The sequence below is a fragment of the Entelurus aequoreus genome, linkage group LG10 (assembly GCF_033978785.1).
Source record: "Entelurus aequoreus isolate RoL-2023_Sb linkage group LG10, RoL_Eaeq_v1.1, whole genome shotgun sequence".
In the NCBI taxonomy this organism is placed as follows: domain Eukaryota; kingdom Metazoa; phylum Chordata; class Actinopteri; order Syngnathiformes; family Syngnathidae; genus Entelurus; species Entelurus aequoreus.
The window spans coordinates 75,718,928-75,738,731 of record NC_084740.1 but is presented as its reverse complement, the minus strand read 5'-3'; the positions used below and the strand labels follow the sequence as shown (position 1 = coordinate 75,738,731).

The 19,804-nt window shown below is 37.0% G+C and overlaps 1 protein-coding gene across 3 annotated transcripts in view; it reads left to right on the top strand.

The window, feature by feature from the left end:
- ppp2r3b (protein phosphatase 2, regulatory subunit B'', beta) overlaps nt 1-19,804 on the top strand; it is a 104,298-nt gene that overhangs the window by 38,559 nt on the left and 45,935 nt on the right. For 2 of the 3 annotated variants that reach the window (XM_062061713.1, XM_062061712.1), the window contains exon 2: nt 11,076-11,452. In XM_062061713.1, coding sequence (XP_061917697.1) covers nt 11,105-11,452 — 348 coding nt within the window. In that variant the 5' untranslated portion in view covers nt 11,076-11,104. Of the gene's footprint in view, nt 1-6,680; nt 6,897-11,075; nt 11,453-19,804 lie in introns of those variants that run through there. The other variant, XM_062061711.1, reaches the window with a different exon arrangement.

Below are 19,804 nucleotides of genomic sequence, written 5' to 3'. Positions count from 1 at the left end.
CCGATAATGGCTTTTTGCCGATATCCGATATTCCGATATTGTCCAACTCTTTAATTACCGATATCAACCGATATATGCAGTCGTGGAATTAACACATTATTATGCCTAATTTGGACAACCATGTATGGTGAAGATAAGGTACTTTTTTTACAAAAATAATAAAATAAGATAACTAAATTAAAAACATTTTCTTGAATAAAAAAGAAAGTAAAACAATATAAAAACAGTCACATAGAAACTAGTAATTAATGAAAATGAGTAAAATTAAGTGTTAAAGGTTAGTACTATTAGTGGAGCAGCAGCACGCACAATCATGTGTGCTTACGGACTGTATCCCTTGCAGACTGTATTGATATATATTGATATATAATGTAGGAACCAGAATATTGATATCAGAAAGAAATGGGGGGAGGGAGGTTTTTTGGGTTGGTGCACTAATTGTAAGTGTATCTTGTGTTTTTTATGTTGATTTAATAAAAAAATAAAATAAAATAAAAACGATACAGATAATAAAAAACCGATACCGATATTTTCCGATATTACATTTTAACGCATTTATCGGCCGATGTTATCGGCAGGCCGATATTATCGGACATCCCTAATTGTGTGATATTGGACTTTTTTTTTTTTTTTTTTTTTTTTTTAATAATGTCCTGCCCAGCTTCTCAGGCAAATCATATAGCAGATGTAGATGCCCATATCGGCTGTTCAGATTTACTTTACAAAAGAGAAGTGTAGGATACTTGTCTTGTTGCCTTATTTGTATTTTGACTTTATTAAATGTATTTGTATTATCATTTGGTGCAGCCGGGCCGGAGCAGGAGGGGATAGAAAGAGAAAAAAAGGAAGATAGAGGGGGGAATTGTGGGTACAAGAGGGGGATTAGACAGAGAGACAAAAACAACAACAGCAAACACAACAACAACAACAACAACAGAGCAACATCAGCAAATACGACATGTACAAATATGATGGTAAAAGTAATAGCAAATAAGCAGTTAGTGGGAATAAAAAATAATACAGAAATGACAATGAGCATTATTACACTAAAAATGGAGGTAGGGGAAAATAAATAAATAAAATTAATAAATTAATAATAATATTAATAAAATATATTAAAAAATAAGAATAAATAAATAATTAAATCTTTTTTTTTTTTAAAGAATTAAAAGAAGATCACAGACATGCTGACACACAAGGTCGCTACCCCAACAACTGGGGTAGCAACTTGGACTTGTTTTCATATTTATTTATTTATACTAAATTTATTGATCTAGTGATAGTGTCAGTCCTTAAATCAGTCTATACAAATTACAAATCTTAATAAATAAAATGGTAAAATAAATATATTTACATTTTTTAGATCAGAACAGGTTTTTATCATTTAATAGACTTTTCTAAATAATTTGATAACCAAGCGACCGTATGTTCTGACAGTCCAGCAGCAGTGATAGTGCTGTGCTGTTTCCTGAAACCTGATTGATATTTACAAATAATTGTATTTGAAGAGAGGAACTCTTTCAGCTGATCACAAACAAGATATTCCAGAATTTTTTGATAAGACACATACATTTGATATTGGCCTATAATTAGAACTGCTGGATCACCTCCCTTTATTAAAGGGAGGACAAAAGCAGATTTCCAAACTGATGTCTTTGTTTTAACTGACAGATTGAAAATAATTGAAAGTGGCTCTGCTATAAAATCAGCTGCCAGCTTTGAAAAATAAGGCTCAAGAAATCAGGTCCGGGGGACTTTGGGTGGTGTAATGTTTTTAGGGCTTTATGCACTTCAAGACAAGTAAAAGGTGCAAAATTAAAAGGAGCTCCAGAAAACATGGGAGAGTCTGCACAAGGATTCCCTAAAGTTGTCCTTTTTGAATCAAATAGAGAACCGGATGATAAAAAAAAATGCTGGTTAAAACAATTCAAGACTGCAGTTCGATCATAAACTGCCACTGATTCTTGAAATACAAATGTGGGACAAGTTGCTGTGTTTTTAGTCACAGAGATTTGATCATTTTCAAAAATTTCTGTGGGTGGTTGAGATTCTCAGTGGTGACAGACAAAAATATTTTGAATCACCTAGTGTCATTCTTTCAATTCATAATAATAATACAAATAATAATAAATATGTTGATTAATCAACGCTTATGACCTGTCAATAATTAAATTTGTATATACTAATAGAACAATAATAATAAAATTAACACAAATCTTATGAAATGGTGTCTATCATAAAATGACTGTACTTAAAAAATCATAATACATAAAATCTAAATACATGGTGTCCATCATTAAAATTGGCTGTACTATTAAAAAAATGAATCATAATGGATGAATACAAATCTATAGACATGGTGTAATTCATTAAATTAGCCTATAATAATGAAGATAATAAATCATAGTAAATAATATAGATCTAAATACATAGTGTCCATCATATTAGTTTATAATAAACATTTACGACACAGTATATATCATTAAATGTACCTATAGTAATACAATAATCATAAATACATTGATTAATCAAATCTAATGACATGGCAATCATTAGATTAGTCTATACTTATAGAATAATAATAACTATTATAATAATACATGTAATTTGCAAACACCTTTCAAAAAACTCAAGGACACTGTACAACATAGATAAAGTAATCAAATGATAATGGTAAAAACAGGGGATAAAATATTAATAATAAATAAAACGAAAAAATTTATGAAAAATAAAAAATAAGATAATTTAAAAAAATCTGGTGACATGGTGTCAATCATTAAATCAGCCTACACCAGGGGTCGGCAACCCAAAATGTTGAAAGAGCCATATTGGACCAAAAATTTAAAAAATGTAATCTGCCTGCAACCGCAAAAAATTAAAAGCCTTATATAAGTGTTATGATGGAGGCAACTCATGATGCGTCTATATTAGTTATATTAGCCTCCTACCAAAGGCTGACCCAAATCTTGAAAAGTTGTATTTTAATTTTTGTTCCACACATTTTTTCAACATTGGAAATCCATAGTCAAATGGAGGCTTCTCACAGGATGACATAACTCCTGGAAATGACTGGCTCAGAATGGCCAAAGGTAGAGATCTGTGTGTGTCCAAGTTTAAGGAAACGGCAGGCTGCCTTCTTCCTATTGATTTATTACAATCTTTGCAAGCTGGGTAACGTTTCCTGTGGTCTGGAACAACATGGCAAACAACCATCAGAAATGCAGCTAATATAGCATACAAATAATGTGTCATGAGACATACAAATATAAATTAAATACACAGAGGAAATTAATTGAGCTCAAATATACCTACAAACGAGGCATAATGATGCAATATATACATACAGCTAGACTAAATAGCATGTTAGCATCGATTAGCTTGCAGTCAGATATGCCTGATAAGCACTCCAGCAAATCAATAAAATTAACAAAGCTCACCTTTGTGCATTCACGCACAGCATAAAACGTTTGGTGGACAAAATAAGACCGAGAGTGGCATAAAACACGTCTTTCTGTGGCAGCATCGGAGAAAGTTGTACATGTAAACAAACAACGATGAGTTCAAGGATCGCTGAAATTAGTAGGACAAAACGGTGCTTGCCAAATACTCTCATCAGTGAAGCATGTATATAAACAGTGGGATTTCCAACAAGTAGAAGGGTTTGTGTCATGTTTGTTCTCCTACAGAAAATATATTGATACAAAATGTTTTCATCTTTTCCCATTTTCACACATCTCTGAAAGGGATCCAGGGAGCGTAAAGAACTGCATGCAGCTCTAGAGCCGGGTGTTGCTGACCCCCCTGCATATACTAATCAAAACAAACCTAAATACATGGTGTCCCATCATTAAATTACCCTCTAAAATAAGTCCAATGAGTATACACTACCGTTCAAAAGTTTGGGGTCACATTGAAATGTCCTTATTTTTGAAGGAAAAGCACTGTACTTTTCAATGAAGATAACTTTAAACTAGTCTTAACTTGAAAAAAAAACACTCTATACATTGCTAATGTGGTAAATGACTATTCTAGCTGCAAATGTCTGGTTTTTGGTGCAATATCTACATAGGTGTATAGAGGCCCATTTCCAGCAACTATCACTCCAGTGTTCTAATGGTACAATGTGTTTGCTCATTGGCTCAGAAGGCTAATTGATGATTAGAAAACCCTTGTGCAATCATGTTCACACATCTGAAAACAGTTTAGCTCGTTACAGAAGCTACAAAACTGACCTTCCTTTGAGCAGATTGAGTTTCTGGAGCATCACATTCGTGGGGTCAATTAAACACTCAAAATGGCCAGAAAAAGAGAGCTTTCATCTGAAACTCGACAGTCTATTCTTGTTCTTAGAAATGAAGGCTATTCCACAAAATTGTTTGGGTGGCCCCAAACTTTTGAACGGTAGTGTAATATATCATTAAATGTACCTTTACTAATAAAATAATACAAATATTAAAATGAAGATTTTGGCATGGTGTCAATCATCAAATTAGTTTCCCTGTACTGATCAAAATAAATCTAATGACACAGTAACAGTCAATACATTTGAATGGTTGTAGTCAGTGTGCTTACTTGTAATTCAATTTGTACTACTATTTAAAATGAAGTACTTTTTCCAAAAATGAAATACTTTTTCCAATGTGTTTCCCCTTTCATTGATGGAGAAAACTTCTGAAGACATGGCCTTGATATTTTTCCCCATCCTGTTTTCACACTAAATGTCTTGTAAGAAGCAAATAGAGTAATCCAACATGGCCGGGATGGATTGTTTTCACACTGTTTATGTGACAATAACTCTTGCGTGACTTGTTATTGTTCTCTTGTCATCATAAATAGCTGAGTTTTTAATGAGTAGTAAAGGAGCTTTGTGTCATCTCTTCCATGTTGATGGTTGATGTGGGGTTTTTTTAAGTGCGGGATGCCGATGCAGAGTAGGAAAAGATCCTGTTGAAAACAATTTGAAACCCTTTTCTCTTCCGTTGCGTGATTTCTGACATGTTGAGGAGGTATAGTGGGAGACAAGATGTCTAGGGCCTCCCCTTCCTACAGGAACCAATACAAAAATGCACTTGGCCCCTTGCTTTGAAAAGTGAGGTTGAGAGGAAAGCGAGTCAAATCAGGCACAGATGTAGTATTGTTATTCATGCAAATGTCTTCTGGATTCTGTTCTCAAGAGTTTGCAGGGATGACTGTTGGCGTAATGACAGCTCATCAGATTGAATCGCAAAAGCCAAACTACAATTGACTCTTTACTAGGGGCTAACTAAATTAAAGCCACAAATGCTTATAGTTTCTAAAAACAGCAGTTTATAAATTGTTTACATAAAAATGGTAGCAAAAAAAAGGTTAATTGCGCTGTCATTTTATGGAGTGGAGGTTCATTTCCGGGTTAGAGGTCAGCCTTTTCCTTAATTTACTTCACTTCATATGAAGAACAACATTAAAAGAAAATAATAAAAGAGAAAAAAATATTCCCAGTGAATAGTATAAATGTGAGAAAAATGATAGCTAATAATGTGCTTATAACAACAACAACAAAAATAGGGAATGAAAAAAAAATCAATATTTCGAGCTGTCGGTGCATATAATAAAATAAGTAAAAAATGCAATAAATATATAAAATACTATATATATATATATATATATATATATATATATATATATATATATATATATATATATATATATATATATATATATATATAGTATTTTAAATAATTATTGCATTTTTTATATATATTGTATTTTAAATATTTATTGCATTTTTTACTTATTTTATTATATGCACCGACAGCTCGAAATAATAAAATAAGTAAAAAATGCAATAAATATATAAAATACTATATATATATATATATATATATATATATATATATATATATATATATATATATATATATATATATATATATATATACACAAATATATATATATATATGTGTATATATATATATATATATATATATATATATATATATATATATATATATATATATATATATATATATATATATATATATATATATATATATATATATATATATATATATATATATATTGTATTTTAAATATTTATTGCATTTTTTACTTATTTTATTGTTTTTATGTATTACTGTGGTGTCATTATCCTTACCCTTTTTGTTGATTGGTTAAATTGATCTTTAACCCTTAATAGAGTAGTTATTAAAACACCTTTTTATATTTCAAAAATATATTATACACCAGTGTAGTCTTTTTAATTTCATGTACAGCTATATTTTATATATATTTTTTGAACATTTTACTTATGTTTTATTATGTTAATGTGTTACTTTGGTGTCATTATGTTTACCTTTTTTTGTTGATTCGGTTGAAATGATCTTTCCTTTATTGAATAGCCATTCAAATATTTTAACCCCAAAATTATATTTTTTTAACTTTGACATTGTAATATATACACATAGTATTACAATACTATTATTGTCTTTGATACTTTTTTGACTTTATTTTCTACTAATATGCTTATTTAATTTCTCTAAAGTAGCAGTTTCAATATATATGGTGCTATTAAAGTGATAACGTAATGTGACATGTTGAATGATACAATACAAATAAGAGTGAGAACTGTAATGATGATGGGAAAAACTTTTGTAAACACAACACGCTGAACTCCAACGCCCACGGGGAGACCCTGAACGCCTCACGCCGGCGCAAGTTCTCGCGATAAGCTCCGTGGTGTGGTTACCAGGGGAACGTGATTTTGGTGCTTCGCCACATTGCTTGGGTGATGAACGCCGAACCTTTTACGGTTATGTTTCCGTGAAAAAGGCCAAATATATAGTAGATAGTGTCCCCAATAATGGGGAACAAGGCAGTGTCGTAGCATCGTGGCTGGAGTGTTCCTGCTTAAAACACAGGTCAGTAACTTAACTAGCATGCTACTGCTAATCAGCTAATGCTAACTTTGCGAGCCGCTTTTAAAACTGCATATTTTTCCAATTAAACGTTCCAGGACTACCAGTTGACGTGAATTGTGTGGTTATATTCTACGAAAAAAAAGTCGCACTGTGGTCGTTTAAAGTAGCCAATATATATATATGTGGTTTCGCTCACACGAGCCTGCGGGCTCATAACATTGACGGACCCCCGCTAAAAGTCAATAGTTAGTGACTGGTGTGAGTAATGTTACTACAAACAAGTAGGTCGAACACTTGTAAACTCTCCAAACGCACTGTGGAACTGCACTGCAACTGTCATTGTAGCTAAACAATATTTTGAATTATTACACAGTCACCTAAGAGGCTGTTGTGCAGTCCTGCACCCATGCAAACTACAATAATGACTATGTGACGTTTATTGATTGATTGAAACTCTTATTAGTAGATTGCACAGTACAGTACATATTCCATACAATTGACCACTAAATGGTAACACCCCAATAAGTTTTTCAACTTGTATAAGTCGGGGTCCACTTGGGTTGATTCATGATACAGATATATACTATCATCATAATACAGTCATCACACAAGATAATCATCAGAGTATATACATTGAATTATTTACAATCCGGGGTATGGGATATGGAGGGGGGATGGGGGTTAGCTTTGGTTGGTATCAACACTTCAGTCATCAACAATTGCATCATCAGAGAAATGGACTGACTTGGTAGGATATGTACAGCAAGTAGTGGACACAGAGAGAGAGAGATCAGAAAGTACAAGTAAAAGTGTCTACATTTGATTATTTACAATCCAAAGAGGTATGATGAGGGAGGGTGTTAGTTTTTGATTGATTGATTGATTGATTGATTGAGACTTTTATTAGTAAGTTGCACAGTGAAGTACATATTCCGTACAATTGACCACTAAATGGTAACACCCGAATAAGTTTTTCAACTTGTTTAAGTTGGGGTCCACTTAAATTGATTCATGATACAGATATATACTATCATATATACTATCATAATACAGTCATCACACAAGATAATCACATTGAATTATTTACAATCAGGGGTGTGGAGGGGGGGGGGGTGTAGGATATGGACAGCAAGTAGTGGACATAGAAAGAGAGAGAGAGAGAGAGAGAGATCAGAAGGCATAATAAAAAGTATCTGCATTTGATTGTTTACATTTGATTATTAGCAATCCGGGGAGGGTGTTAGTTTAGGGTTGTAGTTGCCTGGAGGTGAACTTTTAATTGCGGTTTTGAAGGAGTATAGAGATGCCCTTTCTTTTATACCTTTTGGGAGCGCATTCCACATTGATGTGGCATAGAAAGAGAATGAGTTAAGACCTTTGTTAGTTCGGAATCTGGGTTTAACGTGGTTAGTGGAGCTCCCCCTGGTGTTGTGGTTATGGCGGTCATTTACGTTAAGGAAGTAGTTTGACAAGTATCAGGGAGGTGTAGTGGATTTTATAGACTAGGCTCAGTGCAAGTTGTTTAACTCTGTCCTTCACCTTGAGCCAGCCCACTTTAGAGAAGTGGGTAGGAGTGAGGTGTGATCTGGGGTGGAGGTCTAGAAGTAATCTGACTAGCTTGTTCTGGGATGTTTGGAGTCTAGATTTGAGGGTTTTGGAGGTGCTAGGGTACCAGGAGGTGCATGTGTAATCGAAAAAGGGTTGAATGACAGTTCCCGGCATGAATCTTCATGGTGCTTTTGTTGACCAGAGAGGAGATTCTGTAGAGAAATCTCGTTCGTTGGTTAACCTTTCTGATTACCTTGGTTGCCATTTCATCACAGGAAAGGTTAGCCTCTAGAATGGAACGTAGGTAGGTGACCTCATCTTTCCTGGTGATAACAATGTCACCCACTTTTATAGTGAAGTCATTGACTTTCTTAAGGTTGATGTGGGACCCAAATAGGATGGATTCCGTTTTACCCAAGTGTATGGAGAGCTTGTTGTCAGCGAGCCAGATGCAAATTCTACAGTTTACATTTTACAGTGTTGGGTTAGTTACTGAAAACCAGTAACTAGTTACAGTTACTAGTTACTTTATTTAAAAAGTAACTCAGTTACTAACTCAGTTACTTACACCAAAAAGTAGTGCGTTACTGGGAAAAGTAACTATTTAGTTCTTTTTTTTCTTGTTTTTTTAAAAGTGCCCATTAATGCCCTTTTAGCCTTAACTTCAGTACTGTTATTGCACTGGAGAATAATACAACCTGTTGATCAGCGCTAGGATTTTTTAAAAATGGGGTCCAAGTGACCCCATCAAGTCTTAAAAAAATGGGGTCCTACAGTAAATTTTTGGGGTCCCACTTTTTTGTAAGCGTTTAAAAAATATATATATATAAACATATGCATTATCCTGTTGTATCTCACATTCTATATTGTGTTTTGGAAAAAGGTTGTCATAAACGTTACTTAATTCATAAAAATAAAAAATGTGTATACCGTATTATTCGGACTATAAGTCGCAGTTTTTTTCTGCGACTTATACTCAGGAGCGACTTATGTGTGAAATTATTAACACATTAGCGTAAAATATCAAATAATATTATTTATCTCATTCACGTAAGAGACTAGACGTATAAGATTTCATGGGATTTAGCGATTAGGAGTGACAGATTGTTTGGTAAACGTATAGCATGTTCTATATGTTATAGTTATTTGAATGACTCTTACCATAATATGTTACGTTAACATACCAGGCACCTTCTCAGTTGGTTATTTATGCCTCATATAACGTACACTTATTCAGCCTGTTATTCTTTATTTATTTTAAATTGCCTTTCAAATGTCTATTCTTGGTGTTGGCTTTTATCAAATAAATTTCCCCAAAAAATGCGACTTATACTCCAGTGCGACTTATATATGTTTTTTTCCTTCTTTATTATGCATTTTCGACCGGTGCGACTTATACTCCAAAAAATACGGTACATATGTAAATGTATTCAGTTATAAACATTCATTCACTTTCTTCTTTCCTTCATGGATCTACATTTTACCGCTGCTGGTAGTTTTTTCTATGTTTTTATTTAATAAGTTGTAGGTGTATTTATTTCAGTATAAAAATGTAAAAATTGTTTTGCTTGGGTCATGAAATGATGATAATGGTGTGCCAGGGCATACATACATTTTATATTTAACGCTTCAATCTCTGGAGTCTACATCAACTTCAGATCTATCCCTCATTTCAAAATGTTTTAGTTTTTTTGTTTGTTTTCCGCCCTTTTTTGTCAAACAAAACTATGTTTTTAATGGCAAACACGAAATATGCAAAATCTTCCACCAAAAATATTTTTCAAAGTGGAATATTTGATGTGAAGTAGGGCTGCAACAACTAATTGATTAAATCGATTAAAATCGATTATAAAAATAGTTGCCGATTAATTTAGTCATCGATTCGTTGGATCTATGCTATGCGCATGCGCAGAGGCTTTAAAAAAAAAAAAAAAAAAAATGTTGTTGTTTTTTGTTTTTGTTTTTTTAAATAAACCTTTATTTATAAACTGCAACATGTACAAACAGCTGAGAAACAATAATCAAAATAAGTATGGTGCCAGTATGCTGTCTTTTTTTCAATAAAATACTGGAAAGGATAGAAATGTAGTTTGTCTCTTTTATCCGATTATTAATCGATTAATCGAAGTAATAATCGACAGATTAATCGATTATCAAATTAATCGTTAGTTGCAGCCCTAATGTGAAGTAATCGGAACCTTGGATAGGTCAATAATTCATAATAACATTGATTTTGATTCAATATTATGTTTTGAGCAATGACAGTTTGAAAGAAATTGATTAACGTAGACCCCGACTTAAACAAATTGTAAAACTTATTGGGGTGTTACCATTTAGTGGTCAATTGTAGGGAATATGTACTGTACTGTGCAATCTACTAATAAAAGTCTCAATCAATCAATCCGCTCTCTCGCTCTTTCTGTCTCTGCCCCTCCCTCACTAATGCTGCTGCGTGCGCACAATTTGTTTTGTTTTTAACCCCTTCTTTACCCTGAACATACATTGAAAATACACGCAACCCTAACTCAAAATGCCGGACATTTGAGGCATTTAAGAAACTCCGCCGCATTAAAGTAACGCGTTAGTCCCAACACTGGACGTTTATGCAGTTACTGTCATTTTTTCCCATAGGTACTTGACTCGTTCAGCCTTCCTTCAAAATGCCGTCCAGCCAGATTCTGCAGCCAGTTCTCAAAATGAAGGTGGACGAGCTCTTCCTCACCTGGCTGAGCGACAGCAAGACCCAGAAGGTCCTGAAGGACTACCTGGAGCTCATTAAGAATGGACAGCAGTGTGACCTCAGCGACATGGGCACCAAGGAGAAAAGAACGCTGTCTTTCAATGAGAACAACAACGTGGCGTCCCAAAAGAACTGCGTGGCGGAGAAGAAGAAGCCCATTGTCTTGAGCCCCCCGTCTTCCGGCACCTTGCCCTCGGGTTGCATCGGCGGCACCAGGGTAACGGGACCCTACGGCAGGTTACTACGGAGGTCTGTCAGCTCCAAAAAGGTACGCTATCACATTCCGTGGTCTTATTTTTACTTTTTTAATTCAGTAACTGATTTGTTTGGGTTTTGCAAGTATTTTCCCAAAAGGAAATAATGGAATTCGAAATAATCATTCTGACTTGTCATACAAGTGCAAGTTTTTTTGGGACTAAACAAGAGTCTTGTGTTGGTTATGGTTATCATTTACCGTATTTTCCGCACCATAAGGCGCCCCGTGTTGTAAGCCGCACCTTCAATGAATGGCATATTTCAAAACTTTGTTTACCTATTAGCCGCCCCGTGTTATTAGCCGCACCTACGCTACGCTAAAGGGAATGTCAAAAAAACAGTCAGATAGGTCAGTCAAACTTTAATAATATATTACAAACCAGCGTTCTAACAACTCTGTTCACTCCCAAAATGTAATGTGCAAATGTGCAATCACAAAAATAGTAACACTCAAAATAGTGCAGAGCAATAGCAACATCAATAACTCAATGTTGCTCATACGTTAGTGTCACACAACACACAAAATAAACATTTAAAGCTCACTTTCTGAAGTTATTACTCATCCACAAATCCCTCAAATTATTCTTCTTCGGTGTGCTTCACTTGTTTTTTGACACCATCTGTGATGTGGACGCGCATGCAGTCGTAGATCAACAGGGATGGAGCTGCGTGAAAAAAGTCACCCGGTCTCTCAGCTCATCTTTTCTTCATCCATCCATCCCTTCGAGTTAGCTTTTATGATGACGCCGGCTGGAAAGTTCTCTTTTGGCAAGGTCTTCCTTTTGAATATCACCGTGGGTGGAAGTTTCTGGCCGTTAGCATGGCAAGCTAGCTAGCTCACGGTGAAGGACGACTTCTCATTCCCTGTGGTGCGAATATTCACCGTACGTGTTCCCGTTGTATCCACAGTGCGGTTCACATGAATATCAAAAGTCAGTGGAACTTTGTACGCGTGTCTCTTAGTAGGAGACATTTTGTGGTCTTTACAGAAACACACAAATGAAATGAAACGTAATATCCGCACGCTTCTTCTTCTACGGGGGCGGGTGCTCACCTTGGCGGTTGCTTACAGTAGAAGAAGAAGCGCTTCCTCTTGTATGGGGGCGGTTGCTTACCGTAGAAGAAGCGCTTCCTCTTCTACGGGGAAAAAAGATGGCGGCTGTTTACCGTAGTTGCGAGACCTAAACTTTATGAAAATAAATATTAATATTAATCCATACATAAGGCGCACCGGGTTATTAGCCGCGCTGTCAGCTTTTGAGAAAAATTGTGGTTTTTAGGTGCGGCTTATGGTGCGGAAAATACGGTAGTTTTTTCTTACAATACTGGGACTTTTTCGGAGTATAAGTCGCACCGGCCAAAATGCATAATAAAGAAGGAAAAAAACATATATAAGTCGCACTGGAGTATAAGTCGCATTTTTGGGGGAAATGTATTTGATAAAAGCCAACACCAAGAATATACATTTGAAAGGCAATTTAAAATAAATAAAGAATAGTGAACAACAGGCTGAATAAGTGTACGTTATATGAAGCATAAATAACCAACTGAGAACGTCGCCTGGTATGTTAACGTAACATATTATGGTAAGAGTCATTCAAATAACTTTAACATATAGAACATGCTATACGTTTACCAAACAATCTGTCACTCCTAATTGCTAAATCCCATGAAATCTTATACGTCTAGTCTCTTACGTGAATGAGCTAAATAATATTATTTGATATTTTACGCTAATGTGTTAATCATTTCACACATAAGTCGCTCCTGAGTATAAGTCGCACCCCCGGCCATACTATGAAAAAAACTGCGATTTATAGTCCGAAAAATACGGTATTTTGAGGCAGCAACACAGGAAACATGCACAAAAAGCAACAAACCATGTTAACCGTGTCAAGCCCCACTATGGACTGGACTCTCACTATTACGTTAGATCAGGGGTGTCAAAGTCAAATGGACGGAGGGCCAAATAAAAAATTTAGCTACAAGCCGAGGGCCGGACTGTTCGAATGTTCATTGAAAAATTTTTAAATGACGCATATAGTCTAGTGAACCTAATTGAACCTACTGAAAACCTAACAAATATATTCCAATATGATCAGATAAATAAAGCAATATTTTCTTATGGCTCTGTCAGTAATCTTTAATTTTCAACAGACACAAAAGACAAATTTCCTTTATATAAAAATCCCCATAACATGAACATTAAATGAAAGAAACCGGTATTCAAGGCACCATCATTAGCCGATATTTTCTATTTTAGCAAAAGTGGGCTAAATTTACTTAAAAGAAAAAAACAATAATAGCAATTTTCTATCATCCACTCAACTGAAATATTTTTAAAATATAATTAAATTGAAATACAATAAAATAAAGTGCAAAAATCTATAAATCAAAAACAACACTTTGTTTAAGGAGAAGTAACATGCAGTGAAAACAAATATTAAACTTTAACTTTTAAACTTGAATTGAGTAAAAACTCTAAATATGTGATTGCACAGTAATGTTCACATTAAACCCCCCTCCTCCCTCCGTGGGAGGGAGGCGAGTTGGGTGCCCGAAACCCCCCGCTGGTTTCGGCCCGCCCCTTGGCGCGCGTGGCACGGCGGGCTCCGCGACCCGACGGCTGGCCCTCGTGGCTTGACGGCGGGCGCGTCCCGACGGGCCGCGCGTAGGGGTCAAACGCAGAAGTCTCAGGGCCTCGTGGTGAGGGGGTGGCCTGCGGGTTTCGGCCCGCTTGACCCCCCCGCTCCGCTTGGCGCGCGCGGCACATGACGGGTTCCGCCACCGACGCTCGGGCTGCAGCCCGACGGTGGTGCGGGCCCGGCGGTGACGCGCGGTTTGGGGAAACAAAGCAGAAGTCTCAGGGCCTCGGGGCCGGGTTTCGGCCCGCCCCCTTGGTGCGCGTGGCACGGCGGGCTCCGCGACTGACGGCCGGGCTGCAGCCCTTCGGCCGGCAGGCGCGTCCCGGCGGGCCGCTCGCCCCCTTTCGGAACCTTGGACCGGCATCCGCTTGGTGCGTGTAAAAGATCTGCGGTCTGCGGGCCGGTTCTAATAATAAATCAAGATCATCCCAAGGGCCGTAAAAAACCTTCTCGCGGGCCGGATATGGCCCGCGGGCCTTGACTCTGACATATGTGCGTTAGATCCACTATGGACTGGACTTTCACAATATTATGTCAGACCCACTCGACGTCCATTGCATCCGGTCTCCCCTAGGGGGGGCGGGGGTCACCCACATATGCGGTCCTCTCCAAGGTTTCTCATAGTCATTCACATTGACATCCCACTGGGTTGTGAGTTTCTCCTTGCCCTTATGTGGGCTCTGAACCGAGGATATCGTTGTGCCTTGTGCAGCCCTTTGAGACGCTTGTGATTTAGGGCTATATAAATAAACATTGATTGGTTGAAGCCTTAAAATGCTTGCTGAGCTGAAGTCTCATGAGACGTGAATTCTCGCGAGACTTCGTGGACGACACAACGTAAAAAAACTGTTTTGTGTATATCAGCATATCTACGTTAAAGGGGAAATGCACTTTTTTGGGAATTTTGCCTATAGTTCACAATCATTATGAAAGACATGACGACGGATGTATTTTATTTGAATGCATTCTAACTATAATATTAATTCGAGTACGCTTAAAATGGAGCCGCTGTATTTTGCTTGCAAATCCCTTAAAAAGCATCCAAACACCTCCATTAAGGTTTTATATACACACTGTAAGTATATATGTGATGTAGTGACAGCCACATTCCTAATAACATTAAATATTTACGAATTGTGATCATTTTAAGCAAACACGGCACATTAATTTCAAAAACGCATCACAACGTTCGCTTTTTTTTCCGTCATCACTGATTACTTACTCACTTCATGAGAGCCAACAGACAAAAAAACTCACTCACTTACTGTATAAGGTGTGCTGTCATTACGATGCTGACTGCTAGGATGTTCATATATTCCCGTTTAGAGGACTCATAATCCTTGTGAAGGGGGGTGACCAAGCGTCTTTTCGTGTCGTTCTCGCCATTCCTGGGTCTAAATTGGATGTGACAGTGTACCAACTTGTCGGAATACATCCTCAGCATTCTTCTGTCCAGGTAACAGGCATGATTTATGATCTACAATACATTTACAGGGAGCAGGGAAGCGAGGAAACAGCAGACCACTGGTTGATGTAAATTTAGGCGCACACAGTAGTAAGGCTGGGCGATATGGCAAAAAAATGATCACGATTAATTATTTCATATCATCCGATCTATTTATTTTTTTCTTAAATTAAAGGTAGATTGTCCCATGCAGGATTATAGCGAGTGCCGTTGCGTCCCTACTGTTTACTGCTGCAGTATCTTGTAACAGACATTTCCGCCATGTTTGATCGAGGTAATATATGACATAACAGCTGACAACTGTCATTTTGTTTCTATTTATAATCGTGATTACTGGAAGTGCAATAGTACAGGAATCTCACGCTACGGTCCGTACCTGGTTTTAGGGCCATGGTTTTGCTTCTTTTTGAGACATTTTGTGGGGGTGAAGAGAACAACCTTTCCTCCTCTCAAAGTTAGATTGTTTTTTTGCTTGCCATCACAAACTTAATTCTGCAGTAAACAAAGTATCATTAGTGTACTGAATACCATGAGACTTTTATTTCAAGTTAAAATTTACTAAACAACACTTTCAAATGGTAAATTATTATTTGTATTCTTTAATTACTTGTATACCGTATTTTCCGCACTATAAGGCGCACCTTCAATGAATGGCCTATTTTAAAACTTTGTTCATATATAAGGCGCATAGAATAGACGCTACAGTAGAGGCTGGGGTTACGTTATGCATCCATTAGATGGAGCTGCGCTAAAGGTAATGTCAACTAAACAAATAGTGATTGTACTGGCACTTCTACTTGCTGCTCTCTGTTTAACAACCCACTGTTCCGAGTTTGTCCTCCAACTATAGCCATCTCGCTTTGTTCCCTCGGAAACTCTGTTTAGTCTTCTTTACTTGGCGCAGGTCATCATGTTGCTTCCTCCGCTTCCACACCATTGATTCGTTAATGTTAAAGGCCTACTGAAATGATTTTTTTAAATTTAAACGGGAATAGCAGATCCACCATTCTATGTGTCATACTTGATCATTTTGCGATATTGCCATATTTTTGCTGAAAGGATTTAATAGAGAAAATCGACGATAAAGTTCGCAACTTTTGCTCGCTGATAAAAAAAAGCCTTGCCTGTACCGGAAGTAGCGTGACGTCACAGGAGCTAGTATTCCTCACAATTCCCCATTGTTTACAATGGAGCGAGAGAGATTCGGACCGAGAAAGTGATGATTACCCCATTAATTTGAGCGAGGATGAAAGATTCGTAGATGAGGAACGTTACAGTGAAGGACTTGAGAGACTGATGGACGTATCTTTTTTCGCTCTGACCGTAACTTAGGTACAAGCTGGCTCATTGGATTCCACACTCTCCTTTTTTATTGTGGATCACGGATTTGTATTTTAAACCACCTCGGATACTATATCCTCTTGAAAATGAGAGTCGAGAACGCGAAATGGACATTCAGTGCCTTTTATCTCCACGACAATACATCGGCGAAATGCTTTAGCTACGAGCTAACGTGATAGCATCGTGCTTTAACTGCATATAGAAACAAAAAAATAAACCCCTGACTGGAAGGATAGATAGAAAATCAACAATACTATTAAACCGTGGACATGTAAATACACGGTTAATGCTTTCCAGCCTGGCGAAGGTTAACAATGCTGTGCTAACGACGCCATTGAAGCTAACTTAGCAACTTAGCAACGGGACCTCACAGAGCTATGCTAAAAACATTAGCTCTCCACCTACGCCAGCCAGCCCTCATCTACTCATCAACACCCGTGCTCACCTGCGTTCCAGCGATCTGCAGAAGGACGAAGGACTTCACCCGATGCGTTTGGCGGCCCGGAGACGTAGGAAGTCAAGGTGAGGTCGGCGGCTAGCGCGGCTAGCGCTCCAACAAAGTCCTCCTGGTTGTGTTGCTGTAGTCCGCTGCTAATACACCGATCCCACCTACAACTGTCTTCTTTGCAGCCTTCATTGTTCATTAAACAAATTGCAAAAGATGTCCAAAATACTGTGGAATTATGAAATGAAAACAGAGCTTTTTGTATAGGATTCTACGGGTACCATAACTTCCGTTACTCTGACTTCGTCACGCGCATACGTCATCATACCGCGACGTTTCAGCCGGATATTTCCCGGGAAGTTTTAAAAGTCACTTTATAAGTTAGCCCGGCCGTATTGGCATGTGTTGCAATGTTAAGATTTCATCATTGATATATAAACTATCAGACTGCGTGGTCGCTAGTAGTAGGTTTCAGTAGGCCTTTAAATTCTCTTGCTCTATGTCCGTGTTCTACTGCTTGACTGATCGCCTTGAGTTTAAACTCTGCGTCGTAAGCGTGTCTCTTAATAGGAGCCATTTTTGGGTCTTTACATAAAGTTTAGGTCTCGCAACTACGGGACTTCATTTTCCTCCGTAGAAGAAGAACTTCTTCTACGAAAATGAAGTCGGCGTAGTTACCGTAATCCCGAGACCTGTTGTGGCTCAATATTGGTCCATATATAAGGCGCACCGGATTATAAGGCGCAGCTTTTGAGGAAATTTGAGGTTTTAGGTGCGCCTTATAGTGCGGAAAATACGGTACATTAGTGCTTCTCACCAGTGCTTCGGCAAGCGGTGACCCACATTGTAAAGTTTAATAAAAGTACATTGAAGTGCAGTTTGAATTTGAGGTATTATAAAATATGTAAAAACACATGAAAAAAGTTGAATGATTATTTCAGGAACAACATGTTTTTTATCTACAAACTCAAAAATGATTTGAACAATAGTGTCTTCAGAAGTTCAGAGTATATAAGAGAAGTTAAATCTTTGCAGACACATAAACACAAAGTCTAATTGGAAAATATCTAAATATAAAAATACCCTTTTCTGATTACATTAGTAAGTGTGCTTATTCTCCCAGTCGTGACCAATACAGTATAGTTCAGTCACAAAGACATGTGAATGCCTGCGACACCGCATTCAGGACAGGATTACTGTGCCCCACATCGTGAATTTACGCAGTCAGTGACACTGAAGTCCGTCACTGAAGTTGCTGCTCCTTCTAAATGTTTTTGTTTTAACTTCTATGCTAGTGTTAGTCATATTTCTTCATTGTATTCTTCTGCAGTGCACTTTCAGCTGTATAAGGGGGAAGAGGCACAACATTAATTAGGTTGTGACGAGCCTGACTTTCGCGAAGGTGGAACGGGAGGTCGCGCGCACACACGGACACAAACACACGCAAACGTACACTCACAGACACACACAGGATCGTAGTCAATAAAGGCGGATTGTTCCGTGCAGGATAATACCAGGCTCTGTTGCTTCCCTACTGCAGTATCTTCTAACTGACTTTTCCGCCATGATTGATCGCTGTATAACAGCTGATCACCGTGATCCAACTCAAATTAATCGCGATCCACGATCATCATCATATAATTGCCCAGCCCTACAATGTAGTGATCACGGCGCCGCTATAAATAATTTGTCTGCGTTAGCACTAATAACACTAATACTTGGTTAATATTCAAATCACGAAATATAAATGGAGTATTGTTGGCAGTTTTTAAATGGTTATTTATTGGGTTTTATGGGCGGAATAGAGGACCTCCCATTGGTTCTGCTGTAAGCGTACGTTTATTTACATTTATGTACGAGTTGGAATGTAAAATATATTCAGAGTAGGAATGGGCGATATGGAATTGCAGCCTCCCGAAATAACGATATAAGTCACGATATATTATGTGGTATATAAATGGTAATAGAACCATTTCAAAATGGGTTACAAAGGCTGCTAATTTGGATGCTGATTAATGCTGTCACATATTACGTCATTTCCTGAATAATTATTTCCTCAAATGTATTTTTAATTTACTAGTAATATCTGGTTACTTTCTGTTGTAACATTATTCTAGTTACTCTTCTGTTTAAATGTAATAAACACTTATTCTTCGTTTTTTTGGGTAGTTTACATTAGTTTTTGGCGATATTAGAAATGTGAGTAGCTACAGGGGCAGTATTCGTCATGTCAATGTTAATACTTCAAATTTTCAAGATAATTAAATGAGGGATTTAAAAAAAAATCATAATCAGACAGAACCGCAGGATGGTGGTGTAACAATATCAGTTAAATGTTTATATGATTTCTTACTATTGGCTCTGATTTCAATCCTTTGTTTTTGCCCTTATTCCCTCCTGTGTTTTTGGACTTATTTCCTGAGTTTGTAAAAAATAACAAAAAATAAAACATTTTAAAATAAGAACTAT